At 40.8% G+C, this 25541-nt stretch overlaps 1 protein-coding gene and 1 long non-coding RNA gene across 3 annotated transcripts in view; one reads left to right on the forward strand and one right to left on the reverse strand.

The window, feature by feature from the left end:
• The window catches only part of LOC105683184, a 29452-nt gene extending 5197 nt beyond the window's left edge, over positions 1–24255 (forward strand). Inside the window, exons 2-4 of one of the 2 annotated variants that reach the window (XM_012395617.3) lie at positions 21981–22173; positions 22274–22418; positions 22726–24255. In XM_012395617.3, coding sequence (XP_012251040.1) covers positions 21982–22173; positions 22274–22418; positions 22726–23015 — 627 coding nt within the window. In that variant the 5' untranslated portion in view covers position 21981 and the 3' untranslated portion in view covers positions 23016–24255. Of the gene's footprint in view, positions 1–13281; positions 18377–21980; positions 22174–22273; positions 22419–22725 lie in introns of those variants that run through there. The other variant, XM_048651516.1, reaches the window with a different exon arrangement.
• Positions 19138–21947, reverse strand: LOC125500126. The gene is made up of 2 exons (XR_007277320.1): positions 19340–21947; positions 19138–19257 (listed from the first exon to the last, which is right to left on the reverse strand). It is a non-coding gene; the product is annotated as an uncharacterized LOC125500126 (long non-coding RNA).
• Positions 24256–25541: the final 1286 nt, after the last annotated feature.

Genomic DNA, 25541 nt, shown 5'->3' on the forward strand with positions numbered 1-25541 from the left:
CGGAATGTAATAAACCCATAAATATATGACGTAACACCGCGCAAATATTTGTTCTCAGGACCCAACGACGGCCCCGTAGCGTCATAATAAATATTAAACTGCAATTGGCAAAGGAAAATTTTCAATATTTGCCAACTTCGCGCTTCGAAGGGTCAAAAACCCCCCGTAGGTTATTCATTCGCCTCGCGTCGATGAGTACGCCCGCGCCATAATAAATTTCAAGATATTCGTTCCCCCTTGATTCTTCGAGAGGGGCATCTCGCGAAAGCTCGTACCGCCGTTTGAGATGAAGGAAAAAAATATACTCGAGAAAAGCTCGCGCTGCAAAGTTCTTCGCGCAGACCGGAGACGAACACATTTGTACAGGTACAACGCACGTACGGCGTACTTATTTTGGGCTAAATTTGTGGTCGAGGTAAGCGCGTACGTACGTGTACCTACATCGAACGAAATGTTCCCCGCTTACGTAACTTGAACCTCCGCCGTAAATGTCCATTTTAAATATGTAGGTAGGCTTTTGCACACAATCCGCAAAGAAATTATACGATTTATTATTTACAACGAAAACAAATGTTACGTATCGGAGGTTCTCAGCATCCGAGTATATATCGAGATACGAATATTTTATCTAGGCAGATCGAACGTGGTCTATTTTCGAATCGGCAATTTTATTTCCAAGGAAATTAGATACGGCCTTTTTTATCAATTTATTCAATTTTTATTCGCGTGAGTGTGTTAGTAAATATTCATGCTTACCTTTTGCCGTTTCGTAATCCCGTTAAAAGCACCCTTCACCGACCCGGGGATTCGTTATTTCCTGGTAACGCTGCAAAGACGCGAAATCAACATTTATAATTTTACTCGAGATACGCGCGCCTCAAATTCATAATCACGAAAGTCTGTTAAAAATTCTTCGAAGAAGCATAAGGCAATAATCCGATCTGAGAAGCGCATTAATAATTGAGTAACAAAAAAAATAAGAATAAGGCTAAGGTGAATCGGGCTACAGATCGATCCTATTTATTAATCTAACTTTTTTCTCTACCAGAAAAAAGTAAAAACCGCGGAAATCTTCGCCTCATAACTACCCGTATCGAAGGAAACGACAAAAGAGGGGAACGAAGGTCGAGCAGTCACACCTCCATTTACTTTCCGCCCTCGGTTCTCCTCCGACTAATTCAATCTACGATCCTTTATTTCATCATTCGTTCTCAGATTCCATCGACCGCGGTCCCCTCGTTCGCCTAATATTTTTTATATCTCGCATAGGTATATTTCTCGCGTCGTTGAAATCTCAACGGAAATATCGCAACGGAAATCGGAAAACGGAAGGAGTGAAACAAAAAAAAAAAGGTACACGTCGAGCGGACAATCACTAGCGTCGGTATGCGTAATTTAATTGTACAGAACGGAAAAGGGATTCGAAACATTCGCCAGTGAGAGTATTTATATGACTGCCGGATCAAATTAGTTTTCGGGACATACCAGCATCCGGGGTATAATCATTGGTATGAGATTCTTCGTGCGGACATCCAGATAATGGATCCCTCCGAAAGCCTTTTCCAGGATTATGTGGATAACACCCCCGAGTAGAACGCCGGGGAAAATAAACTTTCACAAAGCTCGAGCGACACTAACTTTCGAACCATTACCCTTCGGATCCGCGGGATACGCCGTCGTCCCGATCGCTTTGACTGTCGCGAGTCAACCGTGATGTTTAAACGATTTTTACTTGCCAAACTTCGCATCGTGTACAGTACAGCAGCCGGCCTTCGATATCCGTGTCATCGGTACAATTACGTGATCGGTAATTTTCTTGGAACCGAACAACGCTTTATTTCACCTGCCGATCGACGGTCCTATCCCGCAAATGTAAAATAACGTTGGGAAACGGAACATCGAAATCGTTTTTCGGTTCTGGTAGAACGAGGCTTTTTTGGAGCCAGGCTCTTCTGGTTCTCAGTCCTCGATGTGACGCAAAATTGTAACAACGACGCGATTTGTCTTCCTAACGAGGTGGTTATTAAATTATAACAAGAGGAAATGTAGATAGATACTTCCCGGTGTTTGTTAACACTCATCGAGTATTCCCGGGTATCATTATCGCGTTCGATCGTCGAACAAAAGCGTGTTCGCGTTACGATGTTCCGATGATTATCTAAAAACACACAATCAGCGAAACAAGGTATCGCGAGTCCCCGACTGCAAATAACGTTTGTCGTTTAGAGTGCAGTTGCCAAATTATTGCAAAGCTGAGGAATTTCGCATTTTGAATTTTGCCGTACGCCCTGTAAATGGCGTAGGTAGTTTCATCGATTATATACGTCGCCTACATTAGCGAACGGCAGAATGTTTAATTACGACTATTGTCGGTCGGACATTAATGGATTGATACACAGTGATTCCGTTGAATTTATTCCGTCCGCATGACAGGAGAGTACCCGTGAATATATTTCCGGAAATTTCATCTCCGAATACACCGGATAAATTTAATTACTTTTCCATGGTATACCCTCGCACGGATCGAGCGATTTTCATATCGCTCGCGCCGTCGGGGCTTCGTTTCCCGTTCGTTGATCGTTTTTGATTTCTTTTTTCTTTTCTTTTGCCCAGCGCATCTAGAAATTCACTCGATCTTTGCGTGCGGATTTTGTTTTGTTCCCGTGCAATAAATTAAAACGGAGCAACAGGTCCGGTAAATATATTACCTTCAGAACTTATCCGTCACGTCGGAACGAGGTGGAGGTTCTACGCAAACACAATGCGCCTCCAAGTTCAATCCTCCGCGAATATATCAAAGGCGGAGTAGGAGATACGACTTGAACAATAGTTGCCATTGTTTCGAAAACTAACCCACAGGCGAAACAAAATATCGCAATGTTGGACGTATTGTCTCTGGTGAGACTTGATTCGATTTTTTTTTTTTTGCTAGTCACGGTCGTGAGGGAACACAGAAAAACGTACCCCCTGGTGTACAACGCGTTACGTTAAATCGTTGAAGAATTTCGAACGATGAAATATTTTTCACGCCGCTTGGCTGTGAACTATCAAAATCAGTTTTCGGCACTTCGTATCATTACTCGGAATATACTTTTCAATTATTACACCGATGTCACAAGCAGGTGATACGATTGTACTCGATTCGACCATCCCTACTTTATGATATCAGCAAAGTTCCGTCTACTCATTTTTCGCGTTCGAGGAAGAACTCGCTTCCAGTTCGCGTATATACTGCCAGGGTGGCGAGATAAAAGATGGAAGATTCGGGGTCCGTCGAAATCGCGGCGGCAAGTAAAAGCCGTGTATAAAATAGATAAAGTGGCACGTAAAAGAGTGAACATGGAAAATCCCGAGCGGAGGTGACAACGGGCATAAACCGTAAAGGAGGGGGGGCTTCAGAGAGAGAGTTCATCGTTCAGAGATGATAAAGATCCGCTGCTGTACCCGAAAAGCATCCGCGAATAAAATCTCGTTTTTGCCATTTTTATTACTCACCCCGTTAACATTCTGCGGATAAAATTTTTACACCTCCTTACATCGTTGGAGGTAAACGTTCCGCGTTACGGTAAAAAATTGCGAACGTTGAAAAAATAGGCGTCGTAAAATGAAATTGTCCGACTTCACTCTCCCAATAAGGATCTCTACTGGTGGAATCTCAAGTTTCCAATTCGCTTCGTATCGAACTCCCGGCGATATGCGCAATTAGACAAAGTGGAGGACTCGAGCTCGAGATTGCTCGGAACATTACGATAGATGATGAAAAATTTCAAGGATGAAGAAAAAATTCGAAAAAAACAAATCGTCGAACCGACTCCGCGAACTCTTATATCAACCTCGATGAAGTGGTGGTAAAAATGGGGGGAAAAAAATTCCGGGCGTTCCAAAGGAAAGGAAATGTGGTAGAGAAGAGAATTTAAAAAAAAAAAAAAAACCAATGAAAATGTCAAGATCGCGGAAACGCGAAACTTTTTTTGTGAAAATAAAATAGAAGCAGATTCTGAGCGAAATTTTTGAAGATTAGAAAATAATCGACGACATCTTGTTTCCACGGCACGTTACCCGGTGTGTAAAAAAATTCTATAATAATTTTGTTTGTCAATTACAAGAGCCTCTATCGCACAGACAAATATTTACCCTAACATTTAAGCACCGGCGCGGCGTAGGTACATGAAAATCATAATCGGATATCATCCCTCATTATCGCCATCGTTTCCAAACTGCGATTACATAATTTTCTGCACGGTTGTGATCACGAGACAATAAAAAAAAAAAAAAAATTCCTCGCGGCTGCTTCTGAAGGAAGATTTGATTGAAATATATAAAAAAAACTGACGCGATAATCGATATCCTCTTTATAATCGTGAAGAATATACCTGTTTCTGAATCGGGCCAAAATGTATATTATACATTATAAAACTTTGGTCTGGATGGATTTTGAAGGGTTCAAAATGAAAATATAGTATACAAGCGCAGAGGTATACGATAGGGGGATGTAATAATCCCTCAGGTATAAGGTTGCCGTTATACCTCGGTAACGGATACACGGTCGTATTCAGTTGTTAAATCTTCACTAATTAACAATCGCCGTAGCGAGTCTGCGCACATTTATATAGGTATATGTAAAAGTGTGTATTATAATATACACGTATACGTCGTACGCGTGGAGGAAAATGTTTGAGATTATAGCCTAGTCCTGTGCAGGTATATACGAATTACGAGCTCCGGAAACTCGATCCTTTGCTACACTCGCCCGTCCTACCTGCACGTACCCGACAGGTGCCTGTTGCCGCAAAATCCGTGAAAATTTACGGCGCAACCACTCCGAGATCTGCGTACAATACACCTGCGTATGACGTCTACCGAACTCCGGGCGAGTATCTCTGTCTCGCTTTACGAGTGTAATATTCGTACCACCGTAGAGCTCATCTTCGTTCTTACAATTATTGTTATTATAACGAAAAGATAGGAAAAAATAAGCGGCAAAATTCATCACAATAAAGTATAAACCCGATGTATCGCGGCGTTGGTAATTTTTACTTGTATAATTTCTCATCTCACCGTATAAAACTGCGGAGATTTCCAAAGGGGGTTGGTGTTTATATCTGCCCTGACGAGGAACTAGACAAATAAAAGTTGAACGCGGGCAGTGCGGAGAAAATGAACGGAGGAGAAAAAAGAGAAAAAAAAAAAAAGTGAGAGGAATTGTAAGAGGAAGAGAAGGAAAAAGGGAAAAAAGAAATAGAAAGGGGAGAAAAAGGGAAAGGAAAAAGGTAAAAAAAAAAAAAAAAAAAAATAGAAAGAAAATTCTACGCAACCCCGTAGGCCTTCTCGTACATATCCACCGCGACGGCATCGGGCAGATACAACGAAAGGTATAGAAAGCCGGCTGTAGAACAGGGTTGCCGGGTTGTATTGATCCACCAAGGGTGATGGTTGTGCCTCTGGCCGTCACGACGGTTCTTGGTGGTGGTGGTTAAAGGTTAGGGATGCTGTCCTCTGTTCCGACCATTGTACCCCCGCTTATTATTCAAAAGCAACAGCATCGCCGGTAACAACCGAACTATCGGAGCGTTGAATATCCGAGAAATTTAGTTCTTCAAAATCGGAGCGGAGAAGGTGTTCGGATTTATCGGGTCGTTGAATGAAATTACCGCTGAAATCGAATCGGTTGAATTTCATAGGCCACAAGTCGATAGAATTGTGTGCTTCGAGATAAACCTTGAGGAACCGATCCGTCCTTTGATCGCCGATCGTCATTTTGTCGCTTCTTTTCACCCTTTCGGTGCGAAATCGAAGGGACCTCGATCGAGCAATTCAAATATTACGACGGTGATATTAATGGTTTCGACCGACGGAACAACCCCAACGATTAATGACCAAATATTTACCGTCCACCTTGTTCGACCGAATCAATTCAGCGGGTAACCAATTTTACTGCTACCCTCTCAAAAGTCGCGATAAATCGTTTCGCTGGATTTTTGACCCGAAGATTTTCGCTCCTCTCACCTCGGATAAATATACCTCGAGCTATTAAAAATTTTTCAACAAGCAGAATCATCGTTTGCAGAGGGACGGACGAATGACGGACGACCCCCTCCGACGTTGTAGACTCGTTTCAATTTTGCGAGACACTAATTCAATTTCGTTAATTGCTTCGAAACGAGCCTCGGCGATGACCGGGAAGTCGACGTCATCACTGCCACTTTATAAGCTTTCGCAGCTAACCGGAAAAGAGAGGAAAAAAAAAAACAAGGAAAAAAAGGAAAAAAGAAAAGAAAAGAAAAATGGCCCCAAAGAATATAAAGAGGCGCCGTTCCAGTCAGTCGATGGCGTCGTCGAGACTGGTGCGAATTTCTCTGCAACCCTCTTCTCGTAATGTACTATAAATTCAGTTATGACCCACTGGCCAGCTTTGCTCGTTAAATCGCTCGAGTATGTCAAACGGGATATAAACACTTTTTTTTAACGCCCCCGTCGGCACGGGTCGCAAAAAGTTTATCAAAGTGCATTGAGTAAGTTCCTTGAAAACGGAGGGAGCGCGAAGGCCTGAATATATGCAACCGCGTTTGCGAGGCCACATTCCATTTGCTTTTGAGAATTTTTTACCATTGATTTGAACCGGAGCCAGAAATTCCGGGTTCCCCAAAAGCCCGGTTATACGCCAGCCGCAACGGAACGTCACGTGTCATAAAAAATAATCAGCTCTAATGGGGCCGGATGCAAATTTAATATTCTACTTTAATCGCGCCTCTACGAGTTACTCCCCAGTTTCTCCCGCCCCCACGTGGGATTAAAAATCGCCCCCGAATGAGCGAACGCATAATTTGAACGTACACGGATTACCCGAAGCAAAAATTCAAAAATCGACCCCCCGAACGTCGTCATTTCCTCGTCGAATCATCGGGTTCGTTAATTCGTCGACGACGAGCTGTCGGACGTGAACGGAATTTTCGAAAAGGGCTAAAGAATACCCTCGCACGTATACCCGGGGCGAATAACTTAACGTTAATTCCGTCGGGGCTGGCCGTATAATAACGTACGTAAATTTACCGCGGGGGTTTCGGTTGCTCCGACCGATGCAGATTTTGAGTAACCGAGTAATACCGGGAAGGTTATCGTTGGCTTACCGTTTGAAGTGGTACACGAGCGAGATCGTGACCAGAGGGATCAAAGTTTCCCTCGACGAACCAACGCTACGTCGCCACCGCCTTTGCGCGGATTACGAACTCGGGGTGGTTAATTCTCAAAAAGCGAAAGAGAATCGTTGCCATTTTCGAGATGACGACCGACCGGAGTGAAGTGCTCTCGAACCATATTCGCGAACACGAACGACGTCATCGGTGTTTACGCGCCGAAGAAGTTTCTTCGACGAGAGTTCGGTAGAAATGAACAACTGAACTGCGCCGGTACGCCGCGGCGTCGCGACGCTGGGGGCGAGTGTACAATGAGGGTCGCGAAAGATATCCATCTTATCTTTAGAGAGAACTAAAACCCGTTGTAGAAACCACCGCGCCACGACCTGAATTCCGCGTTACGTCGGAGATAACGTTTTCAAAAGTTGTTGTTACTTCGGTACAAGCGAAGTCCCTCACAGCCGGCCCATTGAACTTTGAGACCGACGTCTAATTTTTGTGTCACGACAACCTTCGTGCGGTCAGTCGTGATATTCCGCTTGTATGTATACTCGGGAGTAACGGGCGAGAAGTTGCCGGTTACTCCGCGTTCACCCTGAGAAACAAACCTCCGAGAAGCAAAACACACCCTTGTTATTCAATTTTTTCTCCCCTCTTTGAACAACAATTTTCATTGCGCGCGTACTAACGCGACCACCTCATTATACCTTCGCGCATGTGGCTACGCCGATTTATCAACGACTCGATCTATTTTTTTCTCGATAATCCGAACAGAAAAAAAATCGTGGCAAACGCCGAATAATTATCTCGTTATCCACCAAGTTCAACCCGCGTTAGGCACGAGGCTGGATTTATTTAACGAAGTCTTCGACTCCGCGGCTTTGCGGATCTCCGACGATAATCTCTGCTTCGTCGCGGCCTGGGGGGGGGGGGGGGGGGGGAATAATACGAAGAAAGCCAAAAATATTGTAATCCCCGTAAATCCTCGGAAAGAAACTTGGATTCTCCAGAGACGTCGGCTACGACTTGACAAAGCTTTCCAACCGTCGCGTTCGTTCGGTGACGCGTCCCTCGAACGACGATACCGAAATGGCCACAGCCTCGACGGTCTGCGAAAATATCTTCAAAAAAGACGTCTCTCTCTTTCGGAAAATAGTACAGCAGTTCTTTCAACGCTGTTCCGCGGACCCAGGCGATGCGACAAAAAAATTTAATTCGATGGTTCGCCGTATGATTTTGTCATCGCGGCGACGAACCACTCGGATATGGGCCGTCGTCGTCGAGTGTCTCTGCCAAGAACATCGATGCTGCTGCTGCTGCACACGCGATGCCAAGTCCAGGGACGAATATTTGGAAGATTCGCAACGTTTTTATCCCTATATCATCGCCATCGCAACAGAAATGCGAATACATTATATATATTGATAACATTGAGACGACGAACGAGAACAATAGCCACCTTGGTTTGAGAGCGATAAAAAGAGTGGTGGGCTCGTGCTCGACTACCCCAATTTAAACTCAAGCTCGATATGAATACCGGTGTGCGAACCACTCGGTACTTACGTATCTGTGTATCGTAGACAAACTTTGTTCAGAAGAGATTCTTAAGCCTTGCGGCTCCGCCCTGTGTTTGCAATACCGATCTACGCCGCTAAATTATCTTAATACATTAATTGGGGATTAACCCCGTGAAGGTGTATTGTAAAATCTATGACTATCCGCGAACACAAATTGCATCAAATGTTTAATATTCTTCGACGGTATCAAACGAAAGCGATGCACAGGGTTATCGATTGATAATTCTCGAGTAAATTTCGAAATATCGTTAACGGGGCTGTAAGAAATATTCGAACCAGAACAACGTGAAGTCTATTTTCAAGATTCACTGTCCGAGTCAAGGTCCAAGTTTTCGTTTTTCTTTTCTATTTTTCATTTTTTCGGTAACACTTTTACGAGTCTCTTTCTTCGCTCCAGTTTCTTTATTCATTTTACTCCAACCGCGGCGCTTTCTCAACGGCACTTTGGCACGCTTGTATCAAAATTGTATACAGGTGTATACCCTTGGATATTATGATCCTTCATAGTGCGTGCCAACTACCTTTCTTATATCTGCACTTACACACAGTTCTTCACTCTGTAGCCCTGTTGTACATTTTTGCAATATCACCTCTTTTGTTCACGATGGGTAGAAGGTATAGCTCACTCTACCTCAGGATCAAAGTTTTCCCCGTTTTATAGTCACCTCATTCACTTTACAGAGCTTCTGGGGTGAGGAGAAAAAAAAAAAAAAAGTCAGATCGATGCTCATGAAAATTCTGTGGTCGCGCAAGACGATTTCGCGAGACATTTAATTTCTTTTTGTCAAAAATTTTTTTTTTTCACCACGGTCTCGTTCGGTGGACGACAGACTGAACTTCCAGCTCATCGTAGTTACGGTGCATCGGTTATTTATACTATTTTTAATTGTAATCGTAGCGAGTGTAGAAAAAAAAAAAAAAGAAAAAAAAAAAAACAACTACAAAGGTCTCGAATCTGGGAAGTATTTAACCTACCGCAAGAAATATTTCTCCGACTATGCGAAGCTGAAATGAGAGGAAGAATTTAATAGCGAAAACCGTCGTCGGGGAATAACTCTGGAGGCGTCGCATTGAGGGATGAAAAAATTTCATGCACTTTCAGCAGACAGCAAATAATGGAGAGAGAGAATACGACTCGCCGACTCCATGTACGGGATAGCGAGGCGAACGGAGGCCGCGGAAAAGCCGCAAAGAATCCACAACTCAAACGTCAAGGGCTGAAGTTACGATACTCAGCGTGAGGTAAAAAGGAGGGAAACGACGCCACTTTTTATTCGGCTGTAGAATTGAAAATTTTTTACCTCTTTTTTCTTTCGGCATTCATTCCCCCCTTCATTCTACCCTTGGATCAACTCTGCTCGTCCGCGATAAAATGACGATACAAACGAATCGCTCGGACTATTTTTTCATTCATATTTTTTTTTTTGCGTTCGGTCGACGCCTCCGCATGCCCATATATTCGCGGTATTATCACGTGACGGATTTAAACGCGATCCCGAGCGATTAAAATCACACACACACACGTACGTATATATACCTGCAGAGTGCTTGCTTAAGGAATTGAATTCTCGTTTGCACGATGATTTATTTAACCCACTTTATAGGTATTATATTTACATAGAAATTGTAATTGTTGAGCACGCCGGCGTTTTGCAACGATTCATTCGGACGAGTGAGCGATTATATCGCCCTACGCTCGATGGCTTATACGGGGCTGTGGATACACGTTTATACGAATATTATCACCGATCTGCGTAAACTTCTCTTTCCCTCGTTCGCCTTATCCCTCCGTCTCTCCTCTTTTCTACCCGTCAAATTTTACCGCGACTTGAAATAATATTCTCTCACACACCCCGCACCGTCTGAATTAAATTCAATTCAGAATTTAGCGACCCCGAGCTTAAATTCCTTCTGTAAACCCGTAATTCCCTCAATTGTCAACTTTTCGAATATAGCCACGCAGGTACGTACCTGTAGCATAATCTAATAAGCGGATGCAAATGTCTGCGCGCAGCTGAATCATTCCATATTTATACAATATAATTGTACGAGTAGAAGCGTGTAAAACTCGCTACTCTCCGTATCGTGATGCGATTAAATTTTTTCGTCCGACCGATCGCTTCTCGATGGCACGCGGTGAGGAGGATTGTAAAGGAAAGGGGACGAAAAAATTACGGTATACGAACCACCGTGTAATCCCGTAGCGTACGACCGCTACACATACATGTATCCTTTGCAACGAGTTCTGTACGAGTCGTCTGATTTAATTACAGGGCACGCGAAACGCAGAGATTTAGGCGATGTCGTTCAACCGTAATATCGTGGATTCAGACAAACTCGAACACCAGGAAAATCTTATAAGTAACGTGTAATATTGTATATGTATACGTACGAGGGAAACGGTTGACCAGGTTTACCGGGCTACCGCGTACTCCGAGCTTTAAATATAGAAGCAGCTTTTATTCGCGGATCGCATGTTAGATTCGTTTAAAAACGCTCTGTATATCCAACTCCAGTTTATGCGGCGTTTAACACGTTGAGTGCCACGCGGTTTTATAGCGACTTCCCCGTCAGGCCGCGCGTGCAGGTATCGTAGTGCAGCAATGCGAAGCGCAATACTGGCAAATTAGAATTTACTCGATGGAAATTTTAAAACGTATTAGGGCCATTGTTTTTTAGCATAATGGAAGGTATTTCTGTTCGAAAGGGAATGCTTATATAAGCATTCATTCAACACGTTAGGCCCCTCGCCTGTTTCGTTTATAGTTTGGCCCGCTAGAGATAAGATTACATTGAACTCCACTTCGGGCCGGGGCTCTGCTTAGGCTACGGCAAAGTAGTAGTAGTTTCAGCAGTGCGAAAATATTGCAAATCGTGCTATGAAGAAAATGCGGCACAGAGTGGCAGAAAAATAGCACGAAACTTGACCAAACAGGTTATAACATTTTGTGACACTTGCGAGGGACAACCTTTTTTATGTTTACCTTGTTTCAATAAAATTCATTAAAGTTTTCCGAAAAAATGTTCAATTTTTACCTTTATTATCATATTTTATACTGTCAGTCACCGGTGACTGACGCGGCCTGAACGGAAAGGTCGGTGTCAGTCACCGGTGACTGACGTGGCACTCAACGTGTTAAACAGCCGGCGTCAGGCCTCGTTTCCTTCTTCCCTACGTTACTCCTTCCGCTTTTAACGGCGTGACCGGCGAACTATCAATCTTCGGAATTTGCAGCAGCTACCGATGGAACGAGCCCTCGAAAAATTATATTTTCCGAGGAATATCGAGGATACGACGACGCGAAACTAACAATGAAAAGACGAATATAAAATTTACGAGGAATCGCGAGGAAGAGGAGGATAAGGTACGAACGAATGATACGTATCCGAACGATTATTACCTCGATTCGAGTTTCAAGTTGTTATCCGCGGCACATTCTTTCACGCTATCGAAGTAAAAAGCTCTCCCCCTCGTTAATTAGCGCTTTGAATATTGCGGGCCACCAGGAAATCGGGGGAAAATCGTTCGATGGACCCGTTATTGAAAATCGGCCGTTTCACCTTTTTCCCCGTGCCCCTAGTCCGTGTAGATATTTAAATACGAGTTTCGAGGAACGTTTTTTATCTCCAAGGGCAAGGCTGCGTATAGGATTTGGAACGGAAGTTGATCGAAAATTCCCATTTATCGCCAGCCATTCATCCCCTGCAGATCGTCACGTCGTTTGTCATTCTTGACGTCCGCGGTACACGCGTAACATGTTACATAAAATTCTCAACTCTGACCCTATCGGAAATACGAGGTCATTTCACATTTCTCGTTCGGCGATTATTGGCACGGCCGACGGATCCTGCCAACTTGAATTTCAAGAGATATCGTCGAGAGCCTCTGTAACCCCGGCGTAGCGACTATCGATTCCACCTGAGAAGGGAAATTTTCCGCGAGAATAACCAGCTGCGAAGGTCAACGAAATAGGTAATACGTCGTACGAAAATCGACGCGAATCCCGCATGAAATTTCAGATTTTCATGGCGCCGATTCAGCGTTCGAGTAGTACCACGGTGTACGACAGTCGGTCATTTTTTTTTTTTTGTTTCAGGAGGGTCGATTCTTACCTTATAAAAAATACCGCGTCCGAAAGGGATGAAAAATTTAACGCAGCTATTCGCGTGTGATAAAAAAAACAAAAAAAAAAGACAAGAATCGATCGATGTCCTAGCGAGTAACGTGATCGGTATTTCGTTTGACGTACAACGATCCAAATCATCCGCTTGCGTGTTCGTATGCAACTTATGACTCGTAAAAATAAAACAACAATGCGAGACCTGCGGCGTGCATCCTGTAACTTCGATTTATGACGTACGTGTTCAGCTGGAACGGTTGAAGAGAATAAAGTTTGAAAAAAAATAGAAAAGAAAAGAAAAGAAAAAAAAAAGGCAGACAGACTAGTTTCCTTCGACGACGGAATGTAGTTGAAAAAAAGAGAGAGAGAGAGAGAGAGAATTATTATCTGTTCTGATTATGTCGGAATAAGTGAGGATTGACGGTAAAACCATTTGTTCCGGTGTTGCAGGATGCACGGGGTGGGCTTGCACTCGGCGCTGGCGATCAAACGTCAGCGCAAGCGTCGGGAAGAACAACGTCGCGCACGCGAGCGTCGTTACAGCGCACAGAGCGGTGAAAGCGGTTTGACATCACCCCGAGCATCGACGGGATCACTGGATCACCATACCCGTCACCACCACGCGCCCCACGTCCACCGTTCGGCGGGCGAGGGGGTCCTAGACTCGAAGGTGGTCACCTCCATCGGAATGCTGCACATCGGTGTCGTATTCCTCGTACTGGGTGGTTTTTTATTAGCTAGCGGATTGCTACCCGGCGACTTTGCTAGTTGGGGTACGAAGGCGTCGAGCGGATGGTGGAACGAGCTAGTCGCCACGGGGATATTCGCCATAGTTACCGGGATATTTTTGATAATATTAAACAAAATAATAGCGAAGAAGGAGGAGGACGATCTCGAGGAGTACGTGCAGAGGCAGCTGACCAGATCGAGGTCCGGGCACAGGCTAGAGAGGGACGTGGAAACCGGCGGCCTCACCACGCGCCACGCCAGACGGGCGAAACAAATGAAAGCGATGGCCTCCTCGGGGACCCTGTCGATGGAGGAGGACCCCAGTCTCGGTTCCTCGCCGCCGAGGAGTCCCCCGCCGGCTTACTCACCCCCGCCGGTTAACACCGCGGACGTTCAGCCCCAACCGCCTCACCTCTTAGAGCAAATTACCGAAGAAGAAATCGCCAGCGATAGAATCGAGACGTCTACAACCGCGAGCGTTAGCCCCGGATCTCCTGGCGAAACTCGCGAACTCGCCAATCCGAATTATTATAATTCCAACGGGAATCACCCTCAATCGCACAGGCCCCTTTACGTCCATGTTTCGAGAATTTAAGGATATTAACAATCACGCGCTTACTTTTTAGCGGGTTCACGTTTTATTCTTTCGACGAAATTTGCGGATAAAAATTACTCTACAACCCACTCGACGACTCTTCCTATCATATTTCTACCGATGGACGCAGATATCGTATAACAGATGTTGTAAAATCGATGTTTCGTATACCTACGACTGCGATTACCACATCGTATTCGCGAATATATTCGCGACAAACAGAACCGTCGGAATTCGGGGAAGATTTTTTATAGGAATCATCCGCTACTCCGTGAAATCGTGTTTAAAATCCTCCACGACTTCGAGTCTGACGATGAGTCGAATGAATCGTGATGATAAATTTGTAAATGGTCAACTACGATGATAATAATATTGTACCACGTGCACGAGCATATTATCATTTCTTCGTCCACTGCAGGAGCTTCTCAAAGATATCACAAACTCAATGGAATAATATAGTTGATAAGCATAACGACCGTGAAATAAGAAAATTAAAAAAAAATGGAGAACTACGGTACGGGGGAGCGATGAACTAAAACAAGAAGAAAGTACGTTCTTAATAGCGCGAATTCAACAAATGGACGTTTATAATTTCGTAGCATCTTTTGAATATATAATTCAGTTAAATGTTAGGTGTCCAATTTCCATCGGCTAAGAACTTTCTAAACTTTTCTAGCATTCCAACTAACAATGAATAATCGATATTATATCATGAATTATATGTATAGCCATACAGCGAAACGTATTTATGTACTTCAACGAAGCTAATGGAAAATTAATTCATCAGAAGTTATATATTTAATTCTCAACTGTCGCACATTATGTGTAAGTACGTGTATATAATTAGGTATAACATGCGCGACTTTATCGTCCGAAATATCAGAATTCCAATGAGTTTAATGAAACAAAACGAAGAAAATATAACTCACATTCCATCGTGTTACCATTTTTAATATTTAGATGTGCAATATCCAGCTCCGCTGCAGCTTGGCAGAATTTCATGTTTCGTTAGTTTTTTTCAGTCCGTATTCTTTTTTAAATTTTTCGAATTTCCACCCTAAGGGTCGATATCGCGGGGGATCAAATTACGGTGACGAATTGGCCTGGGAATATCAATACATGTATATTACAATATGTCCTTTGACATGAATTTCGCGATTGGGGAAAAAATCAAAAGTCGAACAGACAAGAGAAGAAGAAAAGTGGGGAGAGTGAACGCATTAGAGCGGGGGACAAAAAAAGTTCAACTCTTACTCCGAATTTGAAGTAAGGGAAATCGAGAGTATAAGAGATCAAGGAAATGAGAAAGAGAAAATTTAACGGGATAAAATGAGATTTGTAGGAATTGAATAAATCGAGGAGAGTGGATTGAGATTTGTTCAGCTACATAATATATAAGGACCAAAGTAATTTGAGGATTTAAATAAATTGTTCAAATAAATATCGTAATGTATGATAAAATTCTTGAATCGATCGTTTTGCAAAAAGCAGCGTAACGCATAATGGATTTCATACATTATAAAAATAAATAGAAAAGAAAGAAAATTGAATCGCTAAATTAATCGATTGAAAATTTTCTAAATCAAATACCTACTCCATTATATAGTGTACCTAAATTAAATCTAGACAAATGCGTACGCATAATATACATATACATAGTTATTAATAAATCAATAGACAGGTTGCCAAAACCCAGACTTACTCATATTTCTTATAATACGCTTATAATAATAATATTTATAATAATAATAGGCTGCAAGGATCCGCAAATTAACAATAAGATCGATTCGAATAACGATCGAAGTTTATCAAATGACAAACCATCATAATACCATAAGTCTACTTGAATTAAATTATTGATATTGATAATGATTAGCCGCGTACAAAATCTATCTTATGTACGGTACATTCATCGATTCGTAACGTGATTATTTTGCCATTCTTGTTTTCTATTCTCATTTTTCTAATCGCCTTGGAATTACGACGATGATATTATCACACCAGGACATAATCTCGCTGACTCTGCATGTTACGTAATTATAAATATATTTGTATAATTTATTCTCTACCTCAGATAAAAAACAAAAAAAAAAAACTATTCTTAAACTTCAACTGATATATTGAGTACCTGTTATTGAAATTTGTTGGTTAAAATAATCCTTGAAACGCATTGATAATCGTTGCATCAATTATTTACAATTAAATACTACTCCGATGAAAGAAAAAAGAAAATGAAAATATCTAATCTTTCACATTCCACTGTTTGAGATTCAACGGCTTTATTCCTTCTTCGCCCTAAATCTTTTCAAATCACGATCGATCTCCGCTCTACTTTTTGGGGCACGTGAGAGCAGCTGCTATACTTTAAATTCTATATGATGATTGATATCAAATGATTGCTAGATTTTCAAACTAGTTTGTATTTGAATAACTTGTATATTATATACATATAATTAATTTTGTATAACAATCTTATTATTATACATATATAGCAAATTAAATCTCTGAACAAAAGTACTACACTAATAAATACTTTATATAAAATGCTAGCTGTATGATAAAAAAATATTGTGTATAAGTGAAGTTTTCAAAAACGCTGTATCAAAAAAAAAAGAAAAAGAAAAACCTCATATATAAAGAAATATCAAAAATTACTGAAGTATGTACACATAATTTACGGGCGAACACGTTAAAAAGAAAGGACGATGTACGAACGTCAAGATGGCGCGGTTATAGAATGTATTTTTTCGAAAAATGATCCAAGACTCTACACGCTGTTGATTATATCCTTTCGAAGCATTATTGCAATTTGAAAAATACTAAAAAAAATTATACGTATAATTAGACCATTTTTGAAACTCATCATATCAAAGGACCATGATCACTTTAAATTCCCCCGATATCCATCCAACACATCTATATGTATATATTAATATTAACATATAATAATTCGATCGCCTATTTTTTCACACTGTATAAAAAGAAAAAAGCGTTTTTGAGGATTTCCAAATTGCGATGCTCGGGCGCTACAATTCTGTGATCTACACAAACAAAATAATACACACCCTCTTTGAACAAAACTCATATTACGAAACAAAAGGAGATAAAAAAAAATACTTCAAGCATCTTTTCACCTACCTATCATATTGAATCGCACTAATGTTATCGATTTTTTGCATTCTCATTCGTATTAATATTATTGTCATTATTTTGTCTATTTTCATCAAACGTTAAACGCCCTTATTCGAATAGATGTGATATTTTTTTTACAAAAAAAAGAGAATAGATAATTTGAGTTCACTGATATTCAGAGGCACGATAGAAATGAAATAGATGTACAATTATATTTGTGAATTGCTACTGAATAATTTTGATGGGTTGTTCAAAACAGGAAAAGAAACGAAAGAATAGGTGAGAAAATTTTTCGGAACTAAAAGGAAGCTTGAAAAATGAAAAAATACGATATTAATAAAGATAGAAATTTTTAGCGCTGTAAGAAGCTTTTGAGCGTTATAAATTATTCCACTATGATTAGACGTATTGGGTATAATTTAGTCGATTATACCTAATCGTAGTTAATTATATTATGAGATTTTGAAGCCTCGAATCAAACGATCTAAAACAGCTAACGGTAATTATAAAGCTTCGACTTACGAAGAACCGATTAAACTTAGATACTGAAAATTCGACCAGGAAAAAGAAAAATGGAAGCCTGACATATGAAATTAAAACGATATAAATATCCTTCCCTTTCCCTGAACATCGATCGACTTTTCATACTGTCGTATTATGATGGCAACAAAAAGAATTATGAATTAATGACTTTATCAAAGAGAAAAAATTAAGAAAAAATTAATGGAATCTTCTATATATTTGTAATAATATAATATTATAAAAGCAGATGAATTGAGATGGCGAAAAAACTCGTAGTACTGTACTAGAGAATTGAATAGAAATCATGAATTGGGAGGGGAAATGAAGTTAAAATAAAAAATAACCTAAGCTTAAAATATGAATTGTGAAGGGGTACGTAAAATTCAATACTTATTACAATACGTAACAAAGTTATAGAATAATATTATTGTAATAATCGTAATTACTACATAATATGATGTACGATTACATGACTTATCGTTAAGCTTTCTTATGCAATTTCTCTACCACTTATATATACATTTGACGCACGACTTTTTCGAAAATAAAACTTTACGATAAACGCTCCACAATTGTTGCAACATTACACCCCGTCGAGTAAGTCCTACTTCGCTAAAAAAAAAAAAAAAGTAATTCCCGGGTGCTCGTCTTCTGCGTTTCGTAGTTGATCATTTCTTACTCCGTATAACAGCGACAAAACTCAAGTATTTTACCAACTTCAAAGACATCAAGAGCCCGAGACGTGGGTTTTTTTTCATTTTTCTTTCCTAAAGTAAAAACAAAAAAAAAAAAAAAAACCAACTACCGTCATACGAGTTCATGGTAATAATATTAATCTAACGTTATGCGAAGTTGAGAAGAACGTTAAGACAATTTTACACAACATTATTCACGTCTGCATTTTTTATCATACATTTTCGCGTTGCGCATAATTATATCGGATATTCTCCGAGGGGATCCTGAGGGACGAAATTAGGTTGTATCGGTTACGTAGGTAGTGGTCGGATAATTTAGTTAAACACTGCCCAGCCGCACCCTTTCGATCTAACTGCGTTAGTTGTATAATTGCCACCGTCTTTTAGTAGCCCAAAGGTACCAGGTCACATCGATCAGAAGTCTCCCCGGTGTTTTCTTTTCCTTTCTTTTTTTTCTTTTTCCCTTCTACTCACATCGTCACGGTAGAAGTGAACGGGGGCTTTTGTTTTCCCTTCCTTTTTTACCGTTTTTTACCGTTTTTTTTTTTTTTTTTGTTACCTTTTGCGACGAGTGCTTACCTACCCTATATAATACATTTATGTACCAACCCCCGTAGCGTCTATCGAATTTCACCTGCAGATGTTTTCTCGGAACCACCCCGAGGTTCGCGTCACCGCCGGACGGTTGAGATCCGAGTCGAGGATGATTCGTCACATACCATTTTCATGTTTTTTCTTTTCTCTTCTTCGCTGCTGCGATAATAAAACAAATAATGTCCTCGTGACGTGGGAGAGAAATGAAGCGAGAAAAAGGTAGATTTTTCTAAGTAGATACCTCAGGTCGTTTAAAGTTGACGGTATGACAAGAACAATATAAGTTATCGACGGATGTGATACTTCTGTTATTGTCAATCGAGGTTGAGTGAGGTCTGAAATCGTGGGAGAAAAGATATTCCAGGGATTAGGCGTTATACGATCCAAAGAAAACTGGAAGCTTTCAAGGGTCGCTAAAGCTTTATTATCGTATGTTTGTTCTTCTTACGTTTTATAAGTGAGAAACACGATGGTGAAATTTCTTGCATTTTGTTCGAAAGACTAGATGCAGCGCGAATGAACCTAATCTCGAAAAGATTCTTTTCAAAACTACTTTGAAAGATTTTCAAACTTTTTAACGAGCTTATACAACTTACGCGAACATTACCGCCGGCTGATATCAACGACGGGACACCCGGGTAAGAAGAAAAAAAAAAAAAAAAAAAACAAAACTTCTGCTATTCGATCTTCAAGATTTGTTTAACGCGCCTTATTTTCACAACGCTTTTCACCAAATCGTTAACTGTGATTCGCTGGATTCGTGCCACCTGCGGAATCGAGGCGAGTGAAGGAGTTTACTCGTTGAAATATTGAAAACTTTCCAAGTAAAAGTTCCCGACAGTTTAAAACTATAAGACGCAATGACTTTGTGTAATTTCGAATCAAAGTTTATTCAACGTAAGGAAGTGTGAACGAAATTGGATCTATTCTACACTTTTCTAGCGATCGCGTTCATTTCGGTATTATACCGATAATCGGTGTAATCAATTATATATTCCGGACAGAAAAAAGGTGTTCAGTCTACGGGCTTGAAATATGTAGGAACTATCTAATTTACAATTAGACGTATATCCTACGATTACGATTAGATTGACATTTTACAACGCCCTCAATTTCGGCTCCTCGTTGACCGATTACTGCAAAATGTTGAGCCTATCGTGGACAAGCGCGAAGTTGGCGAGAAAATAATTTCCTCGAATAGTCGGGAATACGCACAACCCTCACCCTCATGCTCAACCTTCTCCTGACTCTGTGATATTTTCAATTCCGAGCTACCGATCAACGTCGTAGGGTGTATTTGCTCTCGAGTATAACGGTCTAGAATTACCTCCACTCGTTAAAGAAGGCGAAATAATTACTAAGGTAACTTGAGACGAGAGAATCAGTTTTTCATGATTGGCCTGCAAAGTGATTATAATATATATATATGCAAGGTTAACAGCATTTCCTCAGGGCTCAGGGCTCCCCATAATTTGAACCCTGGAGCCCTACCATAGCTCATTGTAATTACTCGTTGATGATACAGTATGAGATTTTGATGTCCAATCTATCGCATAATATCTGTGTTTTCCACGAGTATCGTCATACTACATTTTAGGTCACGACGCAGCACTTCGTTTTCTCGTCTGTCTAGATCTACGAGCGTCGCCGTCGCTTTTACAGCTTTTAAAAGCCTTCGTATATATATTTCATTATCGATCATATCCCCCGCCCCCCCTGCTTTGTACCCTCGTACCTATATAGTCGTACAGACGTACGAACGACTATACAACTACGCAAGACAGGTGAACTTTGTCGACTGTCTTTCCAAAAGGATAAAATAAATCTCGTCGACCCGAGCTCTTCGTACATTTTCCTACCGGCTGCACAGGTATACCGTCTACTCACGCATTGTATAATAGAATTCCGCGGACGGTTACAAAACGCGGCAATTGTGTCATAATCGATGTAGGTGAAAAAATTGAATCACTCGGGGACGATTGCACCGCGCCACTCGAACTCGAAAGCTCCGTCGAATCCGCGGGAGCCGTATCGACGAGTATGGAATGTAGTACGTTCGCAAGTGCGTCCCCGATCGTCGTTAAACCCCGATCGTCGTAAAATTCGCAGTTCGACAACGCCGAACTCCGAGGGCTCGTCGTCTATTTTCGATCGATGAACGGCGTCGCTCGATCCGAGTCTCGACGATCCGGATAGGCGCGCGTGACGATATCTCGGTAACATGGAAAATATTTTTCGCCGAGCGGTGCATTTTACGTGGTCGTTGATACCGCGGCCTGGGCATGCCGGGTAGCAAAATGACGTATCGATCCACGGGGTCAGCCGAGGTCACGAAAGTTCAGAGCAACCGTTGGTTCAGCAACCCCGTGAGCAAAATGCAGGTATACCTGTAGCTAGGATAACGTAGCAACAAGGCGTTGTCGAGGGTGGAAGTGAAACCGACGTTATCGTACCGTATTTTTATTCGAATACGAAAAAATTTATTTCACCCACCATTCTCATACCACGTACGTTCAGCGAGTGGACTAGAAATTAGCTCCCGCGAACCAGGATTTTCCAGAGTTTTGAGTCGAGCTTTTTTTTTACAGCTGTAGGGATAGGGGATGATTTTTTTCTTTTTCTTCAAGCTTCTCCTTCTGCCGTTTCGCTCGTTCTTTTCGTTTCTTCTTTCGAGCAAGTTATAATTTCTTCCCGCGGCCTGATCTCACGTCGCTCTTTTTTTATCCACGTCTTGTTAATTTTTACGCATCGTCTGCCGGTCAGGCGAGATTTTCGTTTTTCAAGGAACGAGAACGAGTCGTCTCGCTCGTATGGAGGAGAGAATTTTTTCGCGTAACTTCGCCGATACACCAGCGATTATATTATTTTCTCTTCCTGTCCAGGATGATCGGGGCCATGCCTGCAGTGGCGGTACGCCACGAAAGACGTAGACAAGAAAAAAGATTGAAACGTCCGAGCCAGTTGTACCTCGGGGGTCAGTGGATGCCTCCGCCTCCTGGATCACCCCCTACCCCGAGTCCCCACGGACCGAATAGCCACCTAGATCCCTTGCCGGAGTTGTACCTGTGTGGAAAGGTGTGAAAATTTCACAGAATCATTTATCGGAGTGAAGTTGCGGAGTGAACTCCGCGAAGCGTGGCAGCGTTTATTAATCTATTCAAATACACCTTTTCAGATATCCGCTCTTCACGCAGTGGTCGTCTGTCTTCTCCTGGGAGCAGTTATCCTGGTTGTCGGATTGGTCCAATTGGCACCCGGAGCGACGACGACCGACCACAGACTCGTTCTCCTCGTAGCCGGGGCCGCTCTCCTTTTATTAGGTAGAAAATGAAAAAGTTCCGATAAAAAATATAATCATCGGGAATCAAAACGAATTTCGAGCCACGAGCAGCGCGTACAATAGATCCTTTCCAGTGGTTAATTAATAAATCGGACAATGGAGCCCCGAGCTTGACCGAGCTCTTTGTAATTTTTGCTCTCTGACCCGAATTGAAAAACGAGGATCACGTACCGCGTCGCCGGAGTCGAGATCGCAGTCAAACGAAATGACATCGCGAGGCTCTGATTACCCAGGGCTTTCGTGTTAACGAAATAATAATAATAATGTTTTCTTCCATTCGATTCAAGGCATAGCTCTAGCCGGCGTGAGATGTTACGTTCTTCACTGCATGCCTTTGCCAGCGATATCGCCGATGGCGACACCGATACCCCCGGTCGGTACGGATCCACCTGCCAGAGGGGGTACCTTGGACCTCCTCGTCGGGCATCAAAATCAAAATCATCAAAATACCCCGGAGTTGGACGCTCTGATGCACTCCGACCACCAGCACCACCACCATCATCATCACAATCCCCATCACCACGGTAATCACAAGAAGAAGCGAAGCTCTCAGGGTTCGCACACGGAGGAAGCTTGATCGGAGAACATGAGTTGAGGGAAAGAAGAATGTTTAAAAAATTGACAAATTTTTTTTTAGAGCTTCGTACAAAATTAGTATGTTCAACGGGATACGTGCAGATATGGGTGTACGGGACGTAGGAAAATTTTGAAAGAGAAAGAAGGTGAAAAAACAATTTCCCGGAGGGAAAACTAGACGAAAAATGCGTTACACGGGGACGTGCCTGATCAAAGATTTCGTAAAATTCTTTTAATTCGATTTAACGCACCGCTGAAATCCCAGCGTAATGTAAAACCCATAGTCCATGTCTTCAAGCGCGATACGAGTCACTTCCGTATAATACACAATCTTCCAGTAATAGAAATTGAGAAAATAGATGAAATCGGTCGAAACAGTTATGAACGAACGAAGAATAATTCATAAGAATTTCCTTCGATATTCGTTCCGTCCAAGACACGTTGAAAATACAATTTTCTGAATATTTAGCGTTTGCGAAGCGACGTGAAATGCAAATCAGTGTCATCGATCGTCGATTCGATTAATTTTAATCATAGATTTGCATATTAGCCTCTCTTGGAGTCGAGGCCACGTCCGTATAGTTGAAAATCTGCGAAAAATCGAAGGACGACGAACGGCAGAGCCGGCGCTGCAGGTATCGCTGTTCAAGGGATGGCTGCTTATTATCGATATGAATATAGTATAAATGTAGTAGAACCGAAAAGCTTTTCGCTTTATTGTCGACTCTATCGATGCTTTAACTGTCTAAGCCAAGCTATAACTATGATTAGTATCTAATAAACCACATTTGATTCCATTAATTATTATCGCATTTTCGGTGCTTTAACAAGGTATAATATGAAACGGAAAGAGAAATTTTAAACAAACAAAAAAAAAAAAAAAAGATTAATTGAAATATATCATACTACCTATATACAAACTAATTCGAACTGAATAATACGATGAATTTTCTTATACTAAGACGTTTTTTTGTAACAATCTTTACAAGTATTCTTGCGATTCATAAGCAAAAAGTAAATTATATTATATGAATATTAAGAAGTAAAAGAAAGAAATGATATATAAATAAATGTGTACATATATTTATTTATTTTATGCACAATAGTTATATCGTATCCGACTGATGGATAAAATTTCAATTTCATATATGAATACATGAAGTTTGTATAATTTCCTTTGAACCAAAGTTATACGGTTTGCGGAAAATGGGAGAAAAAAAAAAATCCCACACACACACACACACACAAAAATAAGTGGATGAAAATAATTATATGATAATCTAATAATCGTTAATTAAGAAACGTTACAATCTTATTCCACACAAAAATAGATCAGATTAACAGCGAAAAAAAAAAATAAGTGAATTCCAGATAATCAAAGATGTTATTCCAAAAGTACCAATATATTATAATTCCTACTATCAGCAACAAATACGAATCAAAATCGCAATAGTATTGTGATATTGTTTGTCGATTATTCGTTATTTTTATCGTTTCGTATTCTTGCGATAATTATCGCCGTTATTCGTGTAAACTGTGTAGCGATGTAAAACTTTTTCGACCAAAAAAATAAAAGGATAAAATAAAATGAAGAAAACAAAAAAATGGAAAATCAAATTGCGAATGCCGAGAGCGAATGACGTGTAAGACTAATCGTAAGTGTGCCAATATACAGGGGATGATTACGAACAAAACTCTTTCGAGCGTCAATGATTCGAGTCGATTTGTTCGCATCTCTTGCCTGATACTTTTATGCAGTCTTCTGATATGCTTAGAATTTGATATTATGTATGATATATACCTATATAAATACATGATGTATCGATTAAGAATTAATTAATACACTAAACTATACACATATACATATTATATCTATTTACCAATTCCGTGGAACTATAAAACTATATGATAATTAAAAATCTACAAGATAACTTTTAAACGCTTATTATGAATTTACACCGACTTTTCTTCTGTCACCTTGGTTTTTTTCATTGAACGAAATGAAATAGCTGTGCACGGTGCGGGTTATCACCATTCGATCGATTGGCGAATATATTCCAAGCGTGGTTAATTGTCAAATTAATTATAATTTTAACATCCGTTTGCCGTCGACTGACTCGACTCAAAACTGACTAAATAATCGAAAGAATGAATAAAATTAAATTGAATAAAATTATACAAATATTCCGGCGCAAAACTCTATGAGCTTTAAAAATATTTTTTCAAAAGCGCGTACCTATGTAAAATTAATTCCTATATACATAAAACACATGGATGTACGTGAAATTTTTTCAACCACGTAAAAATTGTACATATTCAAGCACGATATCGATTTCTGACTCGAAATTATTATATGTACATGTAAAAAGGAATATCGATAACACATAAATCAGGACATTACATAGACATAAATTGAATGTTTACAAAGGACTCGTTCGTGAATAGTGTAAATATATCAAACGAACCGTATCCTTTACTTGATTCATATCAGAAAAAAGGTCGATCCGTTTTTTATCTCTGCATTTTA

This window comes from Athalia rosae, chromosome 3 (genome assembly GCF_917208135.1).
Source record: "Athalia rosae chromosome 3, iyAthRosa1.1, whole genome shotgun sequence".
In the NCBI taxonomy this organism is placed as follows: Eukaryota; Metazoa; Arthropoda; class Insecta; order Hymenoptera; family Athaliidae; genus Athalia; species Athalia rosae.